General features: G+C 36.5%; 1 protein-coding gene across 4 annotated transcripts in view; it reads left to right on the plus strand.

Annotated features, from left to right (window-relative positions):
• Nucleotides 1–23,417, plus strand: part of KCNK2 (potassium two pore domain channel subfamily K member 2) — a 130,050-nt gene that overhangs the window by 52,665 nt on the left and 53,968 nt on the right. For all 4 annotated transcript variants that reach the window (XM_050315169.1, XM_050315171.1, XM_050315170.1 and 1 more), the window contains 2 exons: nucleotides 272–582; nucleotides 13,897–14,014. In XM_050315169.1, coding sequence (XP_050171126.1) covers nucleotides 272–582; nucleotides 13,897–14,014 — 429 coding nt within the window. The remainder of the gene's footprint in view (nucleotides 1–271; nucleotides 583–13,896; nucleotides 14,015–23,417) is intronic.

A 23,417-nucleotide genomic window follows, 5' to 3' on the forward strand; every position in this document is an offset into this window, starting at 1 on the left:
GCAAGAGTGTAACTGAAATCTGCTTTTGGAAATGATTGAATATCACAAAGGGACACACATAGAAAATGTTGTAAATGTGTGTATGCCTGTGAAATGGATACTACTACTCAGAGCAATATGTTGATTTGCTGTAAAGTGTCATGGGGGTAAGAGAGACATTCAACAGTTAAGAATTCCAGTTAGAAGCAACAGAATTTATGTGAAGAAGTTAACAAAATCTAAGTGGTACTGTAAACATTAACTTTTTTGTTGTTGTTGTTTTTTTTGCCAGTGGCGGCACCTGACTTGCTGGATCCCAAATCGGCTACTCAAAACTCCAAACCAAGATTATCGTTTTCCACTAAGCCTACCGTGCTCGCTTCACGGGAGGAAAACGATTCAGCTATTAATGTTATGAAATGGAAGACAGTCTCAACAATTTTTCTGGTGGTAGTCGTGTATTTAATAATTGGAGCAACAGTATTTAAAGCCCTGGAGCAGCCTCATGAGACCTCCCAGAGAACCACCATTGTGATTCAGAAGCAGACGTTTGTATCTCAGCATTCCTGTGTGAATGCAACAGAGCTTGATGAACTGATTCAGGTAATCCATACCAAACCCTTGTCACCGTGCCTTAGAGGAACAAATTATACGTGGCAGTACTACAGTGATAAGGGGCAAAACCCTTGTAAGCAAAACTCTGTATTGGCCAAGTGATGTAACAAGTGTTAAGACCAGAAGTTGAGCAATGGCATTTTCATGCAAAGCCTCAGGGTTGAAAAGCTATTGCTATTTTTAGGTCCAATATACTTTGTAGACAGCCTTTTTACAGAAGCCTCCCATTATGCTAATTAAATGATTATTCATCAGCAATATATATAATTAATAGTTCACAAAGGAATTGGTGTATTGATTGTGCCTTACTAATTCTATCAATATTTGAAGTGTCTAATTCTGAGGAAGAAACAACACCATTCATTGCCTTGAAGGACTTCTAATTTACTGTGATTTCATCAGGCTAGCTTTCCTTCCAGCTGTATGTTTCTTTTTACTGATTTTGTTTTAAGTACAGGAAAGTACCATGGGCTTCCTATTTTGATCTTAAATCTCAAACTTCTCCACTTCTTAAAGACATATCCACAAATGACGTGCATTGGTGTGTTCCTACAAACATGACTTTACCCTTGCAGGTCACTTGCCTCAGAACCGTAGGAAATATTTATTTACAGTAGCGCAGAACCAGATCTGGAGCCTTATGAGTCCCATTCTAACTTAAATCTCATGTTCTTAGGAATATCCAGTGGCACTGGAGGGAATATCAGGGGATTGCTAAATAACATTGGTTTTGGGGTAAAACAGTGAAATATGAGGTTGGAGTTACCAAGAGTTAGCAAGGATTTACTCTAACAGTATACATGAGGCGGTCTGGGTCTACATAGCCTGAGATGAGACAGGGAAGAGCAGGAGAGGGTGGTCAGCATCCAGACCCTGATGAGTAGGAGCTCTGGAGCATGCCAGCTGCATGGGCAGCAAAGCTTTCTGGAGGTGTTTTTTGACAGCAGAAATAGCTGGGAAATTAGAAGTCGATTTTACCTCTAGACTGATCTGCCTTGAGCATCAGCATGGATGTGGGATTTTTTCAGATTTGAATGCAGAGTTCTGATGTACTGAATTATTTTTATGGTACACTACTTCTGAATTTTAAAGGTAAGCTGGGAAAAAGTCTTGTTTATGATTTCTCACCTGTCCTGTTGCTAAAATGTGTTCCAAAATTGCTTCCCTTTAAATGGCTGTCAGACAGTTCCTGTCTCCATGAATCTTGACTAGGCATGCCTGAGGAGATGCTGCAAATAGTAATTTTGATGCTGTGTAGTAACCATGTTTCAGTGGTTTTACCAGAAGAATGTGAGATAATCTTTCAGAGAAATATACAAGCACATTCTGATGAAAAGTATCTCTTGTAGCTACTATAAATAACCTCATATGAAATTTTTAGGTCAGATCCTGTGCTTGTGAAGATAAAACAAGAAAATTTGAAGCAATATTATCTTACATCATCTGTGAGATGGACCTTAAGGCAAAAACTCTTGAAGTTTGCTCTGGAGTACTTAGATATTTTAGCATTTATGATTCTTTACCCAGAAGCACAGATTGATAATAAAAAACCACTTCATCAGCATTCAATGCCCATTTGATGTTCTGTGTAAAGTAATGAGTTTCAGTACAATCATCAGAACTCAGATAACCATATCAGTATTATCTCCCGTCTTCGCTGGTGATCTTGGTATGACCAGAAAAACACAGATGTATGAAGCATGAGGAGGTGACACAGTCTTCCTCAGCACTTGGATGACAAAAAGTTGTGGGAAGAGTTTGCTCTGCTTGTTGTAGGGCTAAAAGAAAAACTTCATTTCTCCTTGTTCCCTTCTCCTCCTCTATAAAGAAGAACACCGTGATGTGGAGGGAGGAATGTGCTGTAACACTCCTTTATAGCAGAAGAGTTGAGGCACAGGGTGCACCTTTGGGTGCCTTTCTTTAAGTAGAGTAACTGTTAATGAATGACATCAAGTTGTTTAAGGGCTGGGAAATTCTACTTGTTCAAAGTAAAATGGGAAAGCAATGGTAAAAGAGAATCTCAAATTAATATTTCCAAGTCTATCTTAAACATGGGTTCATATTTCTTCCCTAGTTACCACTTTGTCACAGAAGCTAAATTACTGGAATACATTTTGTCACTCTGGGATTAACTCTGACTGCTATTACAATACAATGGAGTGTTTCTTTAGTTTTTATTGGGTGTCTATATGAATAAAAATAAATAGTGCATGAGAGGAAAAAGTAAATGATATTTGAGAATTCATAAAAGCTATAAAACTGAAAATTATCATGTGCTAGAGTAGAAGGAAGCTGGAATGATTAGTGTGCGTGTGAAGAAAATTACAGAGCTTACAGGATGTAATGTCTTCTTTAATCAAGTATTTACCATGAGTCAAACTATGATGAAAGTCATTATAAACTTTTTCTTTTGAACTTAGTGTCCTGGGAATCCAGGAGCTGGTTTGGCCCTGTTTCATGATAGTCATTGCTCAAGGTGCTTTTCATGTCAGGCTTTTTCAATCTTCACAACTTCTGCTCTGCCATTTAATCCTTACTCAGAATCAGGCTTGACTATCCCAAGACTGTCCACTGGCAGTATGATATGTGGTAACTTAGTCAGGTGAGCACATTTGGAGAGATTAGTTGGAGAGCACAAATTCCAACAAAAATATATGTAAAAGTGGAATGACAATCCAGTTTCCCTAGCACCCAGGAGCCAAAATCTTCCTTTTGTTGCAAACCTGTTCACAAAAGAGTTGTGCGTTTCTATAAATACACATAGGATAGTGAATTTTCCCCTCTTGTCTTCTCCATCCTTATTTTATCTCACCAGTCACCAAACCCCCTTCTGGTACAATAATATTGGGAACTTTTCAGCACACACAGTTTTATTCCCTGGGCTTAGAATTCCTGAAACTTTGTATTGTCACATTAATCCTATGCCTCCTCTGGGTGTAGCAGGAGAGAATTATACTTTTATAGATTTCATATATTTTATATAGATGTAAAATATGGGGCATTGGAGAGCTGCTATGCAGCATAGAAAATGTGCAAAGCTAACAAAATAAAGTGCTCTGATGATGGCAGCCAAATAGCCTCAGCTACCTCAGAAAAATTACCTGGGTGTTCCTCACAACCTTTCAGCCCAGTCAAGCAGCATTATTCCTGTGTTGACAAAGAAGTGGTCTTCATGACCTTATCTGTCTATGACTTCCATGGTCCAGTGTTGCAAATCTCTCTCGGTCTAAACCACTTCAGTTACTTGTTGCCTCACTGTAACAAAATATACGCGCAAGGAACAACAGCAATAAATGGCCCTGAGAGATATATCCGGGCACATAATTATTTTGATATTTTGTGAGCACTTCTATTTAGTACCATATTAAAAATGTGCAAACATCATGCAGAGCGTATCTGTACACCCAAGAGACCATTTTTTTCAGGCAGTTTCAACTCCTTTTGCTGTAGCCAGAAGCCAGTATTAACAACAGTATTAAATGGATCAGTGCATGCTGTGCCAAATGGTACTGAGGTGGGCAGTGCACGGCACTCACTGCTGGTATATCTAAATCTACAGCTAGAGAAACATCCCAGGAGGGAAGCCTGTGGAAGTACCAACATTGCCTTGGTGAGTCAAATGAGAATACAACAGAGCAACAAGCTGTGCATGGTCTGGTGTTAGAAGGTCTTGAAAGGATCTCAGTTATTAATAGATGAGAAAACATTGGTTTGGTGAAGGTTATGTATGATATAGAATACAACTATAAAGCTGTAGAAAGGGATGTGGTCAGATACTTTGCTACTACTTCTTCTTTTGGAAGAAGAACACTCTACAATTCATCCACTCTACAACTCCTCATGAATGGTGTTTTGGTTTCTCTGTCTATGCCTCAACTTGGCCCTGCCATGCAACTGTCAGGAGACAGAATAAAAGAGTAATGCAGTTCAGACTGTGGGGATTTAATGTATATATGACTAAATATATGAACCTGATCTTCATATATATTAGGTATTTTTTTACATCTTGTGTCTAAGTTTTTCCCTCCTCCACTGAGCTTTTTGTTGGCAGAAGCTGATAGAAATCTGGGAGTAATCCAGCTACACACACACAAGTAACCATAAGCATTAAAGAATGAAATAATTCTCTAAATGGAGCACTTGTATCTTAATTATTTCAATCTAATTCTAAGTTTCTTTTCGTTTGTTGACTGTTCCCTATAGCAAGCTTACCACTAAGCATTTAAAATGATAGAGACAGTTTCTAAACTCAGATGCACAAAGTGTATTGCCAAGTACCTAGCAAAATTTCCTGCCGCATTTATGCACCTGTCCATAGTAGCAAATGTAAAGAGACCTTAGGTTACATTGCTGATGTTCAAGTTGCAGTCATGTACTCCTGCAAAGCCACAAAGTACTTGTGTCTACTTCATGTCACCTCCCGGGGTTGTCTCTGGGAACAGGTGAGCCTGCTGAATATGATATCCAGTGACTTCATAAAGTGGTTGTTATTTTTTCATACACATCATACCCTCTCTAGGTTCCTGAAGATCCTATAGAGGAAATGAGGTGTGTAAACAACAATGAATGTTCTTTCCCCTCACCCAGAATTCCTGTTGTTCCTAGGACATAAGGATGTGACCAGTATTTTACACCGTGGGATGTCTTGGCAATGACAGGCAACTGTTTGTCCTCCTGCCAAAGAAAAAGCTGATTAAAAAAAAAAGAAGAGCTTTTTATGTAAATATCACCTAATTATGTGATATTGCTCAGCAGTTATTTGTTTTTGTTGAACTTTTTAAACCAAAATGGAAAAAAAGTTCCTTTTTAATATCCAATCATCAAGTTGGTTAGTGTATTTTCTCATACAAAAATAGGAAATGAGAAAAATTTCACTTATTTTAGATACCTAGAATGTCCTAATAAGCTAATGTGAATTATTAGTGTTATCTTAGGGAGTAAATTCTGAAAATTAATGAAGAGTTTTCAAGTAAAGGTACAAAGAAACATAAGTTAATAATGGAACATACTTAATTTCTGGTTCCTTTAGCAGAAAAATTCTTCAAATATGTTTATTCTGAAAATCCTAACAAATGGAAAAATACAATTACACTAAACTGCACAATATTTTAATGTATTCCAAGTGTTGTATGTGGTAATTCTTGTCTTATAAAGCCTTTATTTTGAAATCTGAACAAGTTTTCAGAATGCTACACCAAGCTGTCTCAGCAGTAATATTTTTGTAGAGTTTTAAGTCCAGCCCCTGTCAGGGTATGTGGTTTCTTCTGAAAACTGAATGCCCACAAAAATGTGCTTGCATTTAAAACAAACAAACAAACAGAAAAGAATTAATGAGTGAGCAGAATTAGCTGAATTGACCTTGATCCCACAAGCTGATCTCCTTGGGTCCTCTGTGGGCTTGTGGTCAACATGGGGAGAAGAACTCTCTGTGCTAGGATCCACAGCTGTATGCCATGCCTGTTTTCATCTTACATTTACATCAGCTGCGTTCTCCCTTTTCTTTCCATTCATCTCTTAGATTGTGAATGAGACCAAAGTGGTTTTTTTTTTGTGTGTGGTGTTTTTTTTTTTTTTTTTAATTTCCCTCGAGGAAAAAAGCAGCTTTTTTCTTTATCTCTCTCGAGGAAGCCTGACATAGTTATGAATGACATGGAAGCAGTGTTTTTTTCATCAAACTGGCATCACCAGAATGTCATCATGGCTTCTTATGTGACTAATTTCTTATAAAGATATTTTACTTTAAAATATGTGTTTGCTGTGGCTTCATTTTTATAGTTGAAGGTAGGCAGCTACAGAAAGTTACTCCTCCACCAGTAGCCGATTTTGTGTCTCTTTCACAGGCTTCTTTATAACTTGCACTGTAACCCCAAGAAAATTATTTTGGAAGAAAATAAATTTTCAGGAATATGTTGTTTAATTTCAACCAAATAAGCTTCTTGAGACGCATTTCCCTGCTTATGTAGAAAACTATTAACATAAAGAAGTGTAAATCCTTTCTCTCCCAGAGACTAGAAGGTATTTGAGATTGCTGTACAATTTTTGAAGATTCAAAAATCTTTTTTTCAGACAAATCCAAAATTTATTTAGACAAAATTAAAATTTAAAAGCTAAAACTATTAAGCTCGAATCAAATTTTATTAATTCTTTGAATCACAATATTTATAGATATTTTCAGTCCTATGAGCTGTAGCTTATGGGTCCTCTAAGCAGGAACTTTTTGAAGAAGTTTGAATGTACCAGTTTAAATCCTAAATATTCTTAGTCTCTTCCTTTTGCAATTCCTTACAGCCTCTCCAAAACAAAGCAGGAACCATCACATATCTGGATCCTAACATGGAAGCAAGAATTGTTTATGCTTTTTAAACCTTAAAACCTTGAAAAGGTTGATAGACCAGTATAAAAGAAATTGATGCTGCAGAGTATTTTATTTATTTGTCTGGGGATCCAAAATACCCTTGCATCAGTTTTTTAATGTACCATCTGCATTTCAGACATGAAAATTATGACAAATTGCAATCACCAGTAGCAGATCTGCCTGTTGATGGTGTTTTCAAAGCAATGAAAAATGACATTAAGGACTTTTAAAGTAGTTAAAACATGCAGAGTAGAACTGTAGTTTGGGTTGTTAGCCTGTGCATATGTCTGTCCTAGGTAAGGTGTCTGCCCATCACAGCACTCAAGCTTATATACCCTTAACTCTAAATATCCTGGTAGTTCTAACTGGTACAGTAAGACCTTGTTTCTCTTTTCCTCTTGCTGTGCCTGTGTTTCATTTTTGCTTCACTCTTGTAGGAAATAAATGTTCTAACGCTGCTGTCTCCTTCCACAATAAAGCCCCCCCAAATTCTACCTTTATCCACAGACCAGAGAAATATTTACTAAATGAAAAACCTCTGTTAAAGACCTTTGATCACAACCTTCCCCAGACGTGTCCTCCACACACATACCCACCTGCTGTGGTGGAGTCTGCGTGGGTTCTGTGTACTCCTTGCTTAGGTTCCTGCTGTCCTATCTTAGAGCCAGATCCCTTTTTCTGGGTCTGTACTCAGCTCCTGGAGGGAGGGAATTTTTGTCAAACTTTCTGTTGCCTAGGAGCATTCCCTACAGGGACAGGACAGCTCCCTTTTCTGTAGTTATTTCCTACATGGTGATTAAACCTGAAGAATTTTTTTAGAGTGGTTTTTATTCTTCACAAGCTTAAGAAAAATATATTTTGGGGGAGGAGAATAATAAATAAATTCTAACTTCCCTTGTCACTTCTTTCTTCAGGCAGATTGGTTTCAAACTTTTTTTGCAGCTTCTGGTGTTGAGGCCCTTCAAGATTACATTTACTTCAAATGAACAGTTTTATAGGGACCTGGAACTTAACTAGCCTGATTGCATCTGAATGACAGCTTTTGGCTTAGAAAGGGTGGCAGATATGACTCATTAGTAAGCCAGTCCTGCTGAACAGCTGTTTGCATAATTCTGCCAGTCTGTAATTTCAAGAATCAAAGCCTTCTCCCCTGAACGTGTATGTATACATACATACATATGCATGCACACACAGAGAATTTATGTACATATAAACCCATGAGGTTTGTAATGCTTATTCAGAAATAATGCTTTTCAATAGGTTTCTACATGTTTTTAGTTCAAGTAGATCATGAAAGAGGGTGGGGAGAGTTCTTTGATTCTTACACGTCTGAGGTACTAGTCTCCAGCGTAGAGTACAGTCATATGTTATACAATCTAAAAAGAAAAATAAGGACTCACAGAATCATAATACATCATTGCAATCTCTTTCAACATCAAGACCCAAAAGTGTGTGCTTTTGGAGGCTGGAGAGTTGTTTGCTAAGTGTCAAAAGCATCCTTGTGCGCCTCTGAACTAAGAACTAGGATTTCCACTCTTTATGAAAAAAAGCTGAAATAAAAACACATGACTTGTGCAGTAGCTGGGCCATATGTGAAATATCTTTTATACTGCAGAGTGAGAGTGCCCTTGTCAAATGGCAATGGTGCAGTGAAGGAAGAAATCCAGGCTGAGAAATGTTTTCAGAAACTTTGAGACATATCTGACTTTTTGACATCGCTTGGTAAGTGATTGCGAGGAAACACAAGCTAACTCCTGCCAAACTGGGTAACAAAAGAAAGGACGCTCTGGATTTTATCAGAAGCATAATTTAAGGTGCTTCTATTTTAATCTTTCGATAGTAGAGCTGAAAGTAATGAAGTGTTGTGGTACATCATTTCATAAAAGTAAAGTGACTGGAAGATGGTACAAAAACATATTCAGAGCCTGGTGCAGAACAAGGAGAAGAGCACTAGAGGGACTGGTTTGACACATACTTACTTTTGCCTAATTTCCATGTGAGACAACAGAGGCCAGCCTTCACACTTTATAACCTCCCCTTACTTCTCCTGTGTCTCTGTAGACCCCTGCTTGGTGAATGTAACTCTATGGCCAACAGGCTGGCTTTTGTCAGTCATCTCCATTGACTCCTTACAGGGTCAGAGGACCAGAGGATGAAATCCCTGACCTAGAATTGTCTTCTGTTTTCACAACATGACTGTGCTGTTTGAAAGACTGTTTTTATCTCTTGTTTTGACAGAAGTCACAGTATTCAATGTCTTAATCTTCAAAGGGTGGTTCAGCATGGCCTCTACAGACAGATGCCTGCATGAACCCTGAGATCTGATAATACAAAACTGTGCAATATATTTACCAGAAAGTGTCTCTAAATTATATAGGAAACGAAAAACTAACATTCAATTAAAATGTGATTTGTATTGTCACTCTCTTTTTCCCAGTGTTCTGATTTCAAGCAAAAAAAATATGGTGTGAAAGCAGTGCATATGTAGTTTTGGAGCTCAGGTTCTGCTTTTGAAAGAAGGGCAGGTCATGCCTGGCCTGTCCACTCTGGGCTCAAGCATCTCTACCTCTTTTCTCTGATACTCCACCAAAGCTTGTTCCCAAATACGGCTGCAAAACTGGGTAGTTTGGATGTATGAGTGTAGTACAAGTGAGGGTATAGTACAGAGCTAGCCTAAGAATTCACGTGACCTAAAAAATGGGAATAAAGTTTCTAAAGTTTTTAAATATTTCAAAATTTTATCTCAATTCTCTTCACTATGAAAAAAAAAGGTATTGTTTTTCACCATTATGAAGACAATTAAATAAGAAAACCATATTAGTCTTAGTGTAACCATATAATAGTATTCTTAAAATCATTGCACATAGAGGCCTTGATTGGGTACCATGTGCTGGTTGACCACTCCTCTGCTCAGTCCTCAGTCATCTCATATGAAATAAATACTAGACAAAGGCTTTGGAAAAAGGCAAGGCAAGTGAAATAATTACATAGTTTAAGAATTTAAACTGTCCACTTCCCTATTCTGATGCTGGCTGGTTCTGTACTGCTGAAGTACAACTTTAAAAACTGATTTTTGAAGTCAGAATTTAGTTTGTATATGTAATAAAAAAGAGAAAAACTAGAAAAATTGCTCCTGGGGAGGTCAGTTAACTTTAATACTGTAAAACAATGTTTATAATTCTGGAAGCTCCTGTGTTAAGATCACACAAAGTATTTAAAGGCTGCAACATATGATGACTGCATAGATTATATAGAATTTTCATGCTTCTGCTTCAAGATTCAGAATGCACAGAGAGTTACCGTTGCTATTGTGTCAGTTAGGATAAGCCAAAGGTCTGAAGTGGCAGAAAGAAGTTAGGAAGGAAGAGAGGAAAGAGTAGCATGCCAGACTTATGACAAATGAAGTGCTTGTGTTTGTCTAGTAGTAAGGCGTCAGTCAAGAAAAAAGGCTGAAGACCAAGAATAAAAGCGGTAGAGAATTGAATCTGACAGCACTGACAGTGAGTAATAGCATGTTGCTAGAAAGCTAAGGCTGAGACCTAGGCCCTTAGTGAATTTAGTGGAAACTAGCTGCATGAGCCTGGGTTTTTATTCCATGCTAGGGAAGTGTTAATATCCAATATTCCAGGTAAGTCTGTGCTGTGGACATAGTCAGGAAGAAGGTGCTACCCTGAAATTAGTGGCCTGAACAGTACATATGTTAGGAGTTACGCAACGCATTATTTTATTTTAAAATTACTTTTGGGAATAGTCTTAGATGGGAATCTTCTTATGGTTGCTGACCAAACTAAGAAGAAAAGTTGTCCTCTGATGCAAAGAACTGAAAATGCAGTTACTCTTCCCAAAAAAATCTACAGGCAACATTCAAAGACTTTATGAGACAGTAGCAATGATCTCAGTGAAACAGCAACCTGATTTAAATGAAACAGCAACCTTACCCACCTTGTTATTAAGGAAGACTTCTACAGAAGACCCTGAAGGAAAATTATGCAGCAGCTTTGTTAAGATTTAAGTCTGACTTCTCGCAAACATGTTTACTGTGCAGGAGATAGCACAATAGTGTGTGTTTGGGAGCAATAACCCAGTGATGATGAAGGTGTCATCTGGCCCTTTATGACTAAAACTATGTTTAAAACAATCAGTAAGGTAAATCAGTAAATGTACAGAGAAAGTAAATGAGAAATACTGGCAATAAAAAGTTACTTATATACAATAGTCAACAAATTTGTCTAAATAGGTGAATATTTTATTTAATAAGAAAGAGTCTTTAATTTGGAAAAACAGAGGAAGCTGATGGGTCTGTATGATTATTAATTTCTTGAAGGACACAGATATTGCTATTGAAGTGTTTTTCATAACAGAAGAACTTAGAAAATTACTTTGAAGCACATATGAACTCTCAAAAGGGAAATGCTTTTTAAGTGATCCACAAGTAATTTGTAGAACTTAATGCCCCAGAATGACTTTGCAGTCAAGTGAACTCCAAAAGTAGATAGATAAATTAATGGTAAAATGATCAACTCAAAACCAATCTGAATACCATTATGCAGATGCAGCCTCCTGCTCAGGAAGTCCCTAAAAGTATGCGTAGTCAGAACTTAGGAGGCTGTATCACTGAAAGCAGCCCTGATTCTTTTCCTAATTAGCAGTTAGATAAAATCAGAGATGTAATAATAGCAGCTCATTGTCTTTTGTAGCCATCTGTTGTGCTTTGGGCAATTTTGGGTTAAGCTGTATTGTTTTTCCTGGTAGTCTGTAGGTGAGGTGTATGTAGTTCGGAAATGCATGGCTGTAATGGATCTTTGAGCAGTCTAGATTGGCACACCTTTCATATAAAAGACGTTGGGGGACTACGATAAAAAGCCTGAAAACATTTTGTGTCAGGATCTGTATAACGCTTGGTCTTGCTAGACTGTCCTTGCTAGGTGTGTTGCTCTGGGTAGCGCATTTATCCAGTACAAGAAACTATAATAAAACATGAATGGTCCCCAAAAATTGTTTTGATCCAATGCTGTATCACCTGATGCCTCATTGGAGAGCATCTTTTCAGGTACAAGGACTTGTGATGGAAGTTCTCAGTCCACTGAAATGTAACACAGTGCTCAAAATGTATTCAGTAGGCAATACAGTACAATACATCAGTACAATACAGTACACTGGGGTTTGTAAGTCAAAGGAATTTCTGTGTTGTGTAAATTATGAAATCAATACAAGGGATGGTTCTCACATGCTTCTTAGTCTGATGTGTTCCTTCCTATACTGATGGAAACACCTGTCAGTATCAGTGCTGCTGTATTTGCTCTTGCCAAGTTGTACATATTGTACAAATGTAGAAGCTTTATTCTTCCAATCTAAAGGAAAATTAAACTCTCTTCCCTCTCGCTTTCCTCATCCTTTCCCCTTGCTCAGTAGGACTGAAAATTCCACATCTTTGATGTCTGCCTTTCTGGTATTAAAAAAAAGGAAAAGTAAAAAAAGAAGTAAAAGTGAAAGCAGTCTAAAGTCTATGTAAAAATACTCCAGCTGGCTTTCTGTTGACAACCCTGGATGGTGGAAATAGCATAGGTGTGGAAACAAGATCTCTGTGGCTGTGGAGATGCAGATGTGGACTTTAAAATGGTTACTTTGTGCATCTGAGATTTGAGAATGACAAACTGGAAATGATGGATTTAAGTTGAGATCCCATCATGAAAAGTCAATATCCTGGCTAATCCAGCATTGATATTTTGTAATTTCTGTCTATAGCAAGTGACTTCTATGGGCACTGTTTAGTAACAAAAATATTTTAATTTGAAAGCTATCAGTGTTTTTGGGGGCTGAAAAAGATATTACTACAGTACAATACTGTTCCTCTGCAACAGACTGCCCACAAGGAAAATGGTTCTAATCTGCCCTATTGCTAAATATATTTATGTAAGTAGTGATTATTGGACAACTCACCAAGAATAAACTATTATTTAGTTATAATGCTCACTTTTGCTCTGTAGTGTTGGTTCCTTTGTTGTTCTTTTGTTAGACACCAATTATTACTATAAGGATCATGATTATGAAATAAGTCCTGTTTTAGAGTTTCAGAAATAAATGATAACTTATATTCCTTGAAATATTTATTGCAAGCTTAAAAATACTTTTTCTTGAGGTGTACCAATTAATGACTTAATTATATCTGCAATAGTGATATAACTAAACAAGCATATGTTTTGTGGTAAGAATTTACAGTAGATGACACTGCTGAAAAAGGAAATGTTTCCTATTTCTTGAGATTATGAAAATGTCACTAGTGGCAAGTTTGTTTATTTTAACTGCTAGAATTGAATTTTTCAAGAATTTCAATAATTTCAAGATATTTATGAAATATATAATTGTATAAACTTGTTGGATACTTGACTCGTAACTTTTTGTTGCTACAGTGAAAGTTTTATAACTGTAAGTGTAATTTCTTTAAATGTTGAATTATCTGTTATATAAAATTGGTTTTATTACTTTGAGTTAGTTTGATCCAGAACAATTCATGGGCATTTTTTCTTGGTGTTTTAAAATGACTGTTTTTGAGAAGTCCATTTGCTTGACTAACTTGATAGAGGAACACTTGGGGAAACTCTCATTATAAATTTTGTCTAATGCATGTTTGTCTTCACTAAATAGTTGCAGCAGTAAAAGTAATTATGTTTGCCATCTATTTAAGGTGATAATGTTACTGATATTGTGGATTTTGCATTCTCCCTAATGGTCTAAAATTTACAGCTCTGCTGTGTGCTAAAGTGCCTGGGGTGTCTGCTGCAGATTAAATTGTGGCCTGACTGAATGATAGTGCTTGAGCAAAGAAACACAGATTCTTTTCTAATTTATTGCTTGGATCAAATAAGTGATTGAATCAATTTACTGTGTAATGTATATGAATATCATTGTTTCATGAATATTGACAAAAATCTTTTTTAAACTTGCAGCAAGTAGTGGCAGCAATAAATGCAGGAATCATACCTTTAAGAAACACATCTGCTCAGATCAGTCACTGGGACTTGGGAAGTTCCTTCTTCTTTGCTGGCACTGTTATTACCACCATAGGTAGGACACAGCTTATTATCTTTTTATAGTAAATGAGATGAAACTCTTGATTTCCAGTGTGTGCATATATTTGTTAATGGTAAATCTTCCATATCTTCTGTGTTGAAGTAGAGAGTTACTTTTTAGCAGAGAGATAGTTTTTTAGCTGCTACTTCTTAGGGCAGCAATAATAGCTGTCTGTAAGGAGCCCTAGATGAGTGAGTGATCTTTCTGTAGAAAAAAAATGTTACTGTATGTGTCTGTCAGGTGACTGGAAGAGGTCGTGGAAACACTTTTTTGGGGGGAATTTTGTCAAGTGTATAGTCACAAGTGTTAATTAGGGCATGATTTAAAGCACCTGTGTGTTAAACTTTACCTGAGGTGTATGGAATTTCAAGTCTGTATAATCCCATTAGATACTGTTATTTTATCTAAATCCTGAAAGAGCCACTAGACCTCTGAGCAGGTGTGAATAGGAGCAGCATTTGGTATTTCAGTTTCTTCCCTTTGACTGCAATATAGTGCACATCATATACAGTTGATAAATGTAATGTAACTCACAGCTCACAAGCAGAATTCACAAAGATGGGTGGAAATTTGCAGCAGAAATCATCAGAAAAAAAAATTAAGAGCTACATTATGAGAGTAATGTATAAGGAATTGTAAGAATAATTACCACTTCATAATATTTATATGCATAATGTGATGTAAAAGGATGTTCTCTTAAGTTTTGTATGTATCTTTCTTCTTTCTTTGTGTAGAAGTGAGTAAGCACCATATTTTTTGTGTGTTTGAGTATATACATATCTACATGTATATGTATAAACATTATGCCTACGTGTAATATTTTTCCACATCTAGAGTAACTGAAACACAGGTTTAATGAAAACAAAAAGTGAAATTCTTACCTTCTTGATTAGTAAGAAACTTACTGATTTTATAGCAGTAGGTCCAAAAAGTGATAAAAAATCAGGTATTGAAAAATACAGGTTATAACTAAAAAAAAGCAAGGCTATAACCAAAAAGAAGCAAGAACCTTGAAAGGATAGGTCTATGATCAGTCATATATTATCCTTTTCTGACAGCATTAAGCTTTATGTTTTAAGCATCCATGGTCCTGTATAAAGTGCCTAATAATTGTTTGGCTTCCCCATGAGGATAAAAATTAACATATGAAAAGTGTTAAGGAATTAAAAGTTCAAAATTATTTAAAACAGTAGCACATTTTATTTCATCATCTGCTTTTTTTTTCTCCAAGTAAAACTAAGGCTTTTCTAAATCTAAATGTTTCCTGATTTAATTTATTGACCTGATTCTTCCAAAACACCTATGAGTCCTGATCAGAAGAGAGCAGGGGATCTGCAAATGCATCCAGGCCTCTGGTCCACTGTCCCCAGGAGGCAAGATAACCCAATAGGAAATACATTTGAAAATTAATATTTCAGGTCATTTCTGCAAACCAGAGTTGTCAGAAGCAGGTCAAACTAGGCAACAGTAAATACTTATTTCAGGTTTTGTGGTAGAAACATGAGAAAAAACAGGGAAAGAAAAAAAATCTTCCATAAAATATTTAGTCTTTGGAGTTAACAGGGTTTTTTTATTATTTTTTTTTTATTATTCATCAGACATCATTTCTGATGGAAAGCTCCCAATCAGTTGTGGTTTTGAGCATTGTTTCTTAGGGTTTGAGGACAGCATGTTTCACACAGCGTGCGAAAGCTGTAGTGTGGTTGGCATTGTCTTACTGCTGTGAAGCATCTTCCCGATGGTTCACAGGGCTCGTGGTGTGGCAGCAGGTAGAGCTGTGCTGAGCAGTGCTTGGAAATGCAACTTTCCTGGGAAAATGGTGACCAGCATAACAGTTGGGTTCTTTGTATTACTATTATGTACCATCAAGTGAGTTTTGAAAATGAGGGCCTTCCTCCCAGTAAGGGGGCATATGCTAATAATATAACTTGATATTTTAATTTCTCAAGAGAGTCAAAATACAGTTTATGAGCATCTCCGTAGAGTTGCCACACATTTCAGCCAAACACTACAGATATTCTCTATGAACAAAGACAGGATACTATAAATTAAAAAAACTTTACAGAAATAATTTGTAAATGAGGTTTGATAAATATGAATAAAAATTAGAAATATTATCTTCTTTAGTCTGTATAACTTAAGTACTTGAATAGAAGAAAAGGGATTACTACAATTTAAAGTAAATTATAGCTTTCTAGTGTTGCAGCAGATTCTGTAGCTTTCTAAACCTCTTATTACTATAATTTTATCTTATCATTTAGCCCACACTCTTGCTGGTGATATCTCAGAATCTGAGACATTCAAATGGAACCAATAGTCTATTTACGAACAGAGTTTCACAAACCTTTCTTTAATGAAAGCAAAGCCTTTCTTTATAGGCAGTAGCACTTGCATCCCACAAATATTTGATTTCTGGGGAGAGAGGATAATGAAACCTTTAGCATTTGCCTAAGCAATAAGTTATTTTTTTGCAGTTACTGTTATTATTGTATCCCAGTAGTGGTGAACACTGAAATGAAAAATATTGACTCTCTATTTTGGTGGCTGTTGGCAGCAGACCAGAACTATCTTCTGGATCTCCTGTAGACTGCTGAAAGGCACTCTGATGGTGACATGTATATCTATTGAGTTTCAAAGCCAGCTCAAAAAAGCAGGGCTAACAGCACAGAAGACGTCTTGATATGTATTTAACATAATCCTTCATGCTATCTAATAAATGTTCTAGTGCATAATATGAAATTAATAAATTCAGGTTTAATAGAACAGAATCTGTCATACTGCTACTAGGTCCTTCCTAAGAAATGGATTTAGTTGAGAGTCAGGATCAAACAATTTCACAAGGCTTTTTTTAGAACAGATCTTCCATTTTATCTTTGCATTTACTACTATGCTAGTGCATAGAACTTGTTTCAGGCAGGGCTATCACTGGTTATAGGTATGACTGGCTTAGCTTGGTGTTCTTGCTTGTGGATGCATTCCTAGAACAAATATGCCTCATCACAACAAAGAAATGTGAAAAAAATATGAAATGTGGAAAATGAAATATTTGATTTTTAGTCTGTGCATATGGAATGGTTTTCAGATAGTCCTTAAGAGGTAAATAGGATTATAAAATTATCTATGAAAAATAGTATTACTTTGTTCCCTGGGATACTGTGCATCCTGCAAAGAACTAAAAAACCTCTTTTTTCTACCTGAAAATGTCATTATCCTGTCAGTCGTGTTTTAAGACCGCATGTCCAAAAAAAAGGAAAAAGAAGGTTGAGAAGGAAAGTAAGAAAAAATGGTCTGAATCCTAAAGCTGGAGTTAGTGTTGAGGAGGAGGGGACAATAGTCTTTATGTCATCTCTTTTTATTCTAAGAGCTCATTGTTGGCACTGTGCATGATTTTTAATCCTCTAGATCATTTCCTTCAATAGGTAGCTTAACACAGAAATGAGTGTACAGACACAACCCGTACATACCCCACTTCCCACCAAACAACTTATGTTTTAGGAGCCCAGAAAGTTTTACAGTGGGAGCTGGGTAGAAAGGGAGGCCTGTCATCCTGCAAGCTTGAGTCTCCTATCTTGAAAAATGAAAGGGAAAAAAAAAAAAGGTAGATATGTCAAGGCCTTGAGCTCAGTAGTTGTTTTCCCAAATGACTGGTGTCTCAGCACATAAAAAATGTGGTACCTATTGTAATATCAGAAACTGCATCACGAGAACCCCTACTAGACTGCTATGGATCTTCATCTAAAATAGCTGCATTATTTCCACCCTTATTATAGCCAGTCTATAATGACTTTTTCAAGCACTAAAAGCAGACATGTAGAGGGGAGAGTATTTATTCAACCTCCTGGAAGATGGAATATCTTGGATAGTACTTGTGAGCATGCTGGAAATGCCAGCAACCCCACTGGTAGCTGTGGTTTGCCAGAGTGCATCCTTTCAAACAGAGCCATGTCTAGAGGAGGGGTGAGCTCAGGGACTCCTTTAATACTGTAGCACTCGAGGATAAAATACAGATGCAGCCATATCGATGTCCAAATCCAGTAGTTCCTGATAACTGTGTCTACAAAACAAAAAAGGAAGAACACACAGTTTCTTTTTTGTCCTTTTTTACTTTTGTTTTTACCATCCCTTGATTTTCAAATCCAAAACTTCTCATATGCACTGGAAACTGAACATCTTGAGAAGTTCACTCATGACTAAAGTCTTTAATTTAGGTTCGTGCACCTGGCTATGGTAATATGGTTATATTTTTGGAGGTCTGAAAGCCTAGCAATCACTATTAAGGACTGCAAAAGAATGTAAATATTTAAAAAAAAAAAAAGAAAAAGAAACAAATTGTAAATATTTATTTTTTAGGGAAAAGCTGTGAAGAGCAAGCAGCAAAGATGCTAAATGAATTGATTTTTTTACTAGAAATTTGAATTTGATTTGTCAATTTTAAAGCTGCAATTAGTTATGTGGCATCAAATGAAATTTCACTGTAAGGAATGCTTCCTTCTGTCATTTTCCCACTGCCTGGATACAAGGTTTGCTTGTGAAGGCAGGGTATTTTAAAAAGCCTTATTACATTAATTATTGATTTGAAAAAATAATACAATCCTGCTGCTGAAACTGTCTCTTCTGGCGCCATTTCACTGCATTTTTGAAATACAAGGTAACAGAGAAATGTGTGGATAACTAAAATACACAAAATATGTTTGACATTATAAAAAGACAAATATTGTTTTTAATCAAAATTGTTATCTATTATGTCAGATAATAATAAAGATAAAAAGTTGAAAATTATATTGAAAAATTTATTCCCTTATTTCAGAAAAGTAAGAAGCATCACATACTTATGTTAGAACAGGTTTCTTTATTTGTTTGTGACAACAAGGAAGAAACAGAGCTATTCAGGATGAGCATAAAAATTTCATTTTAAAATACTACAGCCTATCAGAATATAAATACTTGGATATCTGTTTGTGTATTTGTAAGGGAAGAGAGAAGAAGCAACACAAGAGAGTGAAGTACAAATGTTGAGGTGATAAAGGAGGGGGTTGGAGAAAAAAAAATCATAAAATTAAAATACAGGAAATACATTTGTCAGAAAAGTATTCTGATACATGACTTTTCTCCATCATCTTGCTAATCAAATCTTCATTTGGGTCTATGGCTTAAATGAACTTGACTGCTTGTTGGACACTGGAGTATATGGCTTGGACTTGATGATCTCGGAGGTCTCTTCCAACCCAGTTAATTCTAATTCTGTGATTCTGAGGACCCATTTCTTTCAAACCTTCCTCATCAAGGCAAGATCATGGATCTTATCCTCCACTAATAGCCTGGATGCACGTGCCCAGATTTCGTATGGCTTCTAACAGGACTATGTGTGTGGCAAAGCTGAGTATAACCAGCTGATAGGGGCAGCTGCAGTGTTTAAGACAAAAAACACTGCACCATAAAAAAGTGTTTTAAGATTTATGGTCTGTGAAAATGTGGTAGTGAGAGACATGCTAAAGAGGTCACTGGGGAATGAGGTGGAAATGCTCCTTCCATCTCTTACTACTCAGAGGATTCCATTGAAAACTCCTGCTGTCCAACTGAGAGTCATATTGACTCTCAAAGTGTGTTAAACATGTATATCTCATCTGCTAAGATGCCAACAGAAAGTACTCTTCTGTTTTAAAAAAAGCCTCTGGAGATCTCTTCAGAATTCAATCTTTCCTCTGGGTTAGTGTTGTGCTTACCTTTTCATCCCTGTGCTGCTTTCTTAATAGGAGATGTTGGAACTAAATTATTTTTTTTAGTCTCTATTTTTTCCATTCTAATTTATTTTCTTTGCTTCTTTTGTTGTGCCTTTGAAAAAGTGTCTGAATTTGACCCAGTTATTGGCCACTGACAAATAGTGGTTCAATTGTGCTCTGGAGAGACCTGTTAGGATTTGGCAATGAAATTCTCCAAATATTTCATCTGAACTGAGCATATTCTCTCCCAGGACAGCAGCGGCTAAACAAGATTTCCTCTGTAATTATTTCTCCAAGGAACAGTGAGTTGAAAGTGTATTACCACTATACCCTCAATTTCGTCCTGCATTTGCTCTGGCAATGAGAAAGAGGGCTTATCTGACTCGAATGCTGAAGAAATAATACTTGGACTGTACAAGATACAGAAGCAATAATTAGGATAGGACATCTGGGAGCTAGGGAACCTGGGACAGTGGTGGAGAAAGGTGAAGAGCTGATAGGAAATTATATTAGATGAAGAGCTCAGTTAGAGACATTGAGGGCTTGTATATCAGAAAAATTGAATTAAATTGAATGAGCAAATCAGAGAAAAGAAATTGAACTTCACTGACCAAAATGACCAAGACTAAGAAAATACTCAATAATGCTAAAGGTAGCTCTGAAATGGAAGAACAAATTTATGGGATGATGTATGAGCTTCATTGCACAGAGAAGTGATATTTTTTTCTGCCAGCCCTGTTTTGATACACAGGTATCTGATGTACAGGTATATGGTCAATTGGAAGCACTTGCATATTCTGTGGGCCATATTCAGGGTTTGATATTTCTCGTGATATCATTACTTTAAGTTCTCAGCTGTATTAGAAAAGCTTAGGGTGATGTAGCCTCTGTAAATGTACAAGGAGGTTTTGTTTACCTGGTGAGTTCTGAATTTTGGACAAGAAACTTGTCAGTGGATGGTATAAAGGGACGTTGTGTCTTTAGGGAAGGTGGTAGCATCAGTGACGTTTCATATCACTTTTCGTATCTTTTTTTTTAACTTGTTTTTATTTATTAGTCCTGATTCAGGACACTGTCAACTACCTACCTTTCCTGTAACACTGAGTTTCTGACTATTTTTGTATTCCGGAATATTTTTTCCAACCACCTAGAGTGTTTTTTAACATTGCTGTGACTTCATTAAAAACTGATTTTGTCAAAAAAGCCTTTTTAATGTTGTTGATGAAGCTTTCTGTTAGGCAGCACTGGCTGTTTTATTTTGGTGTGGTGTCTATTTATTGCTGGATCTTGAAAGCAGGGAAGAAGATGTACCATTTTTGCAGTTTGATGTACTTGCACTTTCTGAGCTTTTATCTTCCTTTTTTCTCAAGGCCTGAAAAAAGTTGTTTTAAAACAAATTGCCAGGTATGCAGCTTTCCATCACTTAATTACCCTTGGTAATTTCCTAAACAACAGACTATGCTTAACACAGTTCTGCTTGAAACTACAGGTCTTGCTGTGGAGTGAAAATATCAGCTAGGACACAGTCCCCAATTTACACTGCAAATGAGCAGTGAAGTTTTCACAGCTTACTCTTTTAATTTTAGTGTGCTAATGAAATTGGATTTTGTTTTCTTTATTCAGATTTCTCATCACTGGTTGATCAGTACAGGGTTCCTGAGCCTCCTGATCATGTCCATTTGAATTTCCAGGTTACAAAACTTGTTGTTATCAACAAAGGCAAGGCTGCCAGGAAGAATTGCTAAATACAATGACACTGTTTGCAGAATGCTAGGATGAATTAACTGATTTCCTGCTTCTCTTTTTGCTTATTTTTATAATTGCATCAGGAGTGGTGCAACCAACCATGAGAATATCAAATTTTATAAGCAAACAGAGACACAGGATTTTAGAAAACACAGAAAAAAGTGGATGTTTGATGCTTAGCTTCTACATCAGAGTCACTGAGTATGTAGGGTTTAGAGGCTAAAGTAAAAGCACCTGTTCATGTAACTATGTTAGTAAGTTTTTGGAGGTTTTGGGGTTTTTGTTTGGTTTTTTTTGTTTGTTTGTTTTTTTAAATTATTTGCTTGGGTTTTTGTTTGGTTGGTTTTGTTTTTGGTTTTTTTTTCATATTGTTGGTTTTTTTGGTCGGGTGGTGGGGGGGACTAACAATATAAGATTACTGTGTGTTGTTGCAACCTCTCTGGAAAGTCAACTGACTTATCTCAGCTGGAATTCCTACCTCCTGATCACTGTAGAAAATAAGGCACTTTTAGGTACCCTTAGCACAAGTTCTGGGTTTTGAAGACTTGAAGGTCTCTTGTTGAGCAGTTTTTGCAGATCTGGCCCAATAACATACTTTTTTATACCAGGTAAGAACCTGCCTAACATAAATCACACTGTTTGCCTATCATGTTAATCTGAAAGTAGGAAGAGGTGGTTTTCCTTCCTGGAAACTAAGATCTGAAGGAAGTTGCTTGTGTTGTGTCATGGTTTTGCTTGAGTTACATATCATCTGTAGGTCTGCTGCAGAGTCCCAGGAATGCCCCTTGGCACTCTGGCTGGTTGGAGCAGGGCAAGGGCTAGTGCTCATGGGGCATAGCTGGGCCTCAGTATTCCAATGGCCTACTGAATTGGAGATCTAAGATCTGCTTAAGAAAAGGATCAGTTAGCCAAGATAGACTCTCTGCCCCCTATTCACCCAAATGTTCTTTTGTAAACTTGGCTGTACCATTCCTAACAGCTGGAATTAACAGCTAGTTCTCTTTCAATCATATCAGAAAGTAACATTTCTCTTTCTAGAAAAGAAGACTATAAGAAATTTAGAAGACTATAGAAAGGATGTTATACTGGTAGCCTAGAAGGGCTTACTTAAAGATTTCTTGAAGTGAACTACCACCAGTATAAAATATGATGTTTTTTGCCACCAGTATTATGAAGTAAAATATCATTCAAGTATCACTACAGTAAATGGGAATATCCATTAGCATTTTATGAAAGTGTTTCTTTTTTCTACAATGAGAGCACTCTATATTTTATAGATTTCTCATCATTGCCAGCAGCTTGATTCCACTAAAAACCCCTGAAAAACCAAAAGGGAAGCTGGGTAGAAGTACAGGCAAAGGGGAAATTAACAAAATCCATTAACTTTTTTCAGTGAGGTTTTTTTTGGTATTGAATCCTCTTGTGCTTTGGAAAATCTCACCCTCTGGTGTCATCCTTTTGCAAGAGCTGTATGAGTAGGTATGACTGCAAGCAAAGTTGTAGTTCACATCTCAGTGTGTGTTAGATATCCATATTTTTCAGCAGTACAAGTTTATTTCTACAGTAATGTGCATATGATCTGCATATGTTTAAGATAAAGAGGATAAAAAATTACAAAAACTTATTTGAACTGCTAATGCAAATATAATTGTTCAGTACAATACTATAGTCTGATGACTTCAGTTTTTCATTTGGCTGAAGTAGAGAGTTACAGAAGGCACTCGTTAATTGCAAGTTAAGTAAGTTAGGTTAGTTAGTTAAGTAAGATAGGTAGTAAAAAAGACTTGTGCAGTGCATAATCTAAGTAATAGTCCAGAAAATCCCTATATGTGCATTATCTACCTTCTCCTGGTCATGCTGAGTTTCACCAACGAATAGATGCTTTTCCAGTGTGAAAAAAAATATGATGTAAGCTAAAAGCAAATAAATTG

This window comes from Myiozetetes cayanensis, unplaced genomic scaffold, assembly GCF_022539395.1.
Source record: "Myiozetetes cayanensis isolate MyiCay16 unplaced genomic scaffold, myiCay2020 scf2-11, whole genome shotgun sequence".
Lineage (NCBI taxonomy): Eukaryota > Metazoa > Chordata > Aves > Passeriformes > Tyrannidae > Myiozetetes > Myiozetetes cayanensis.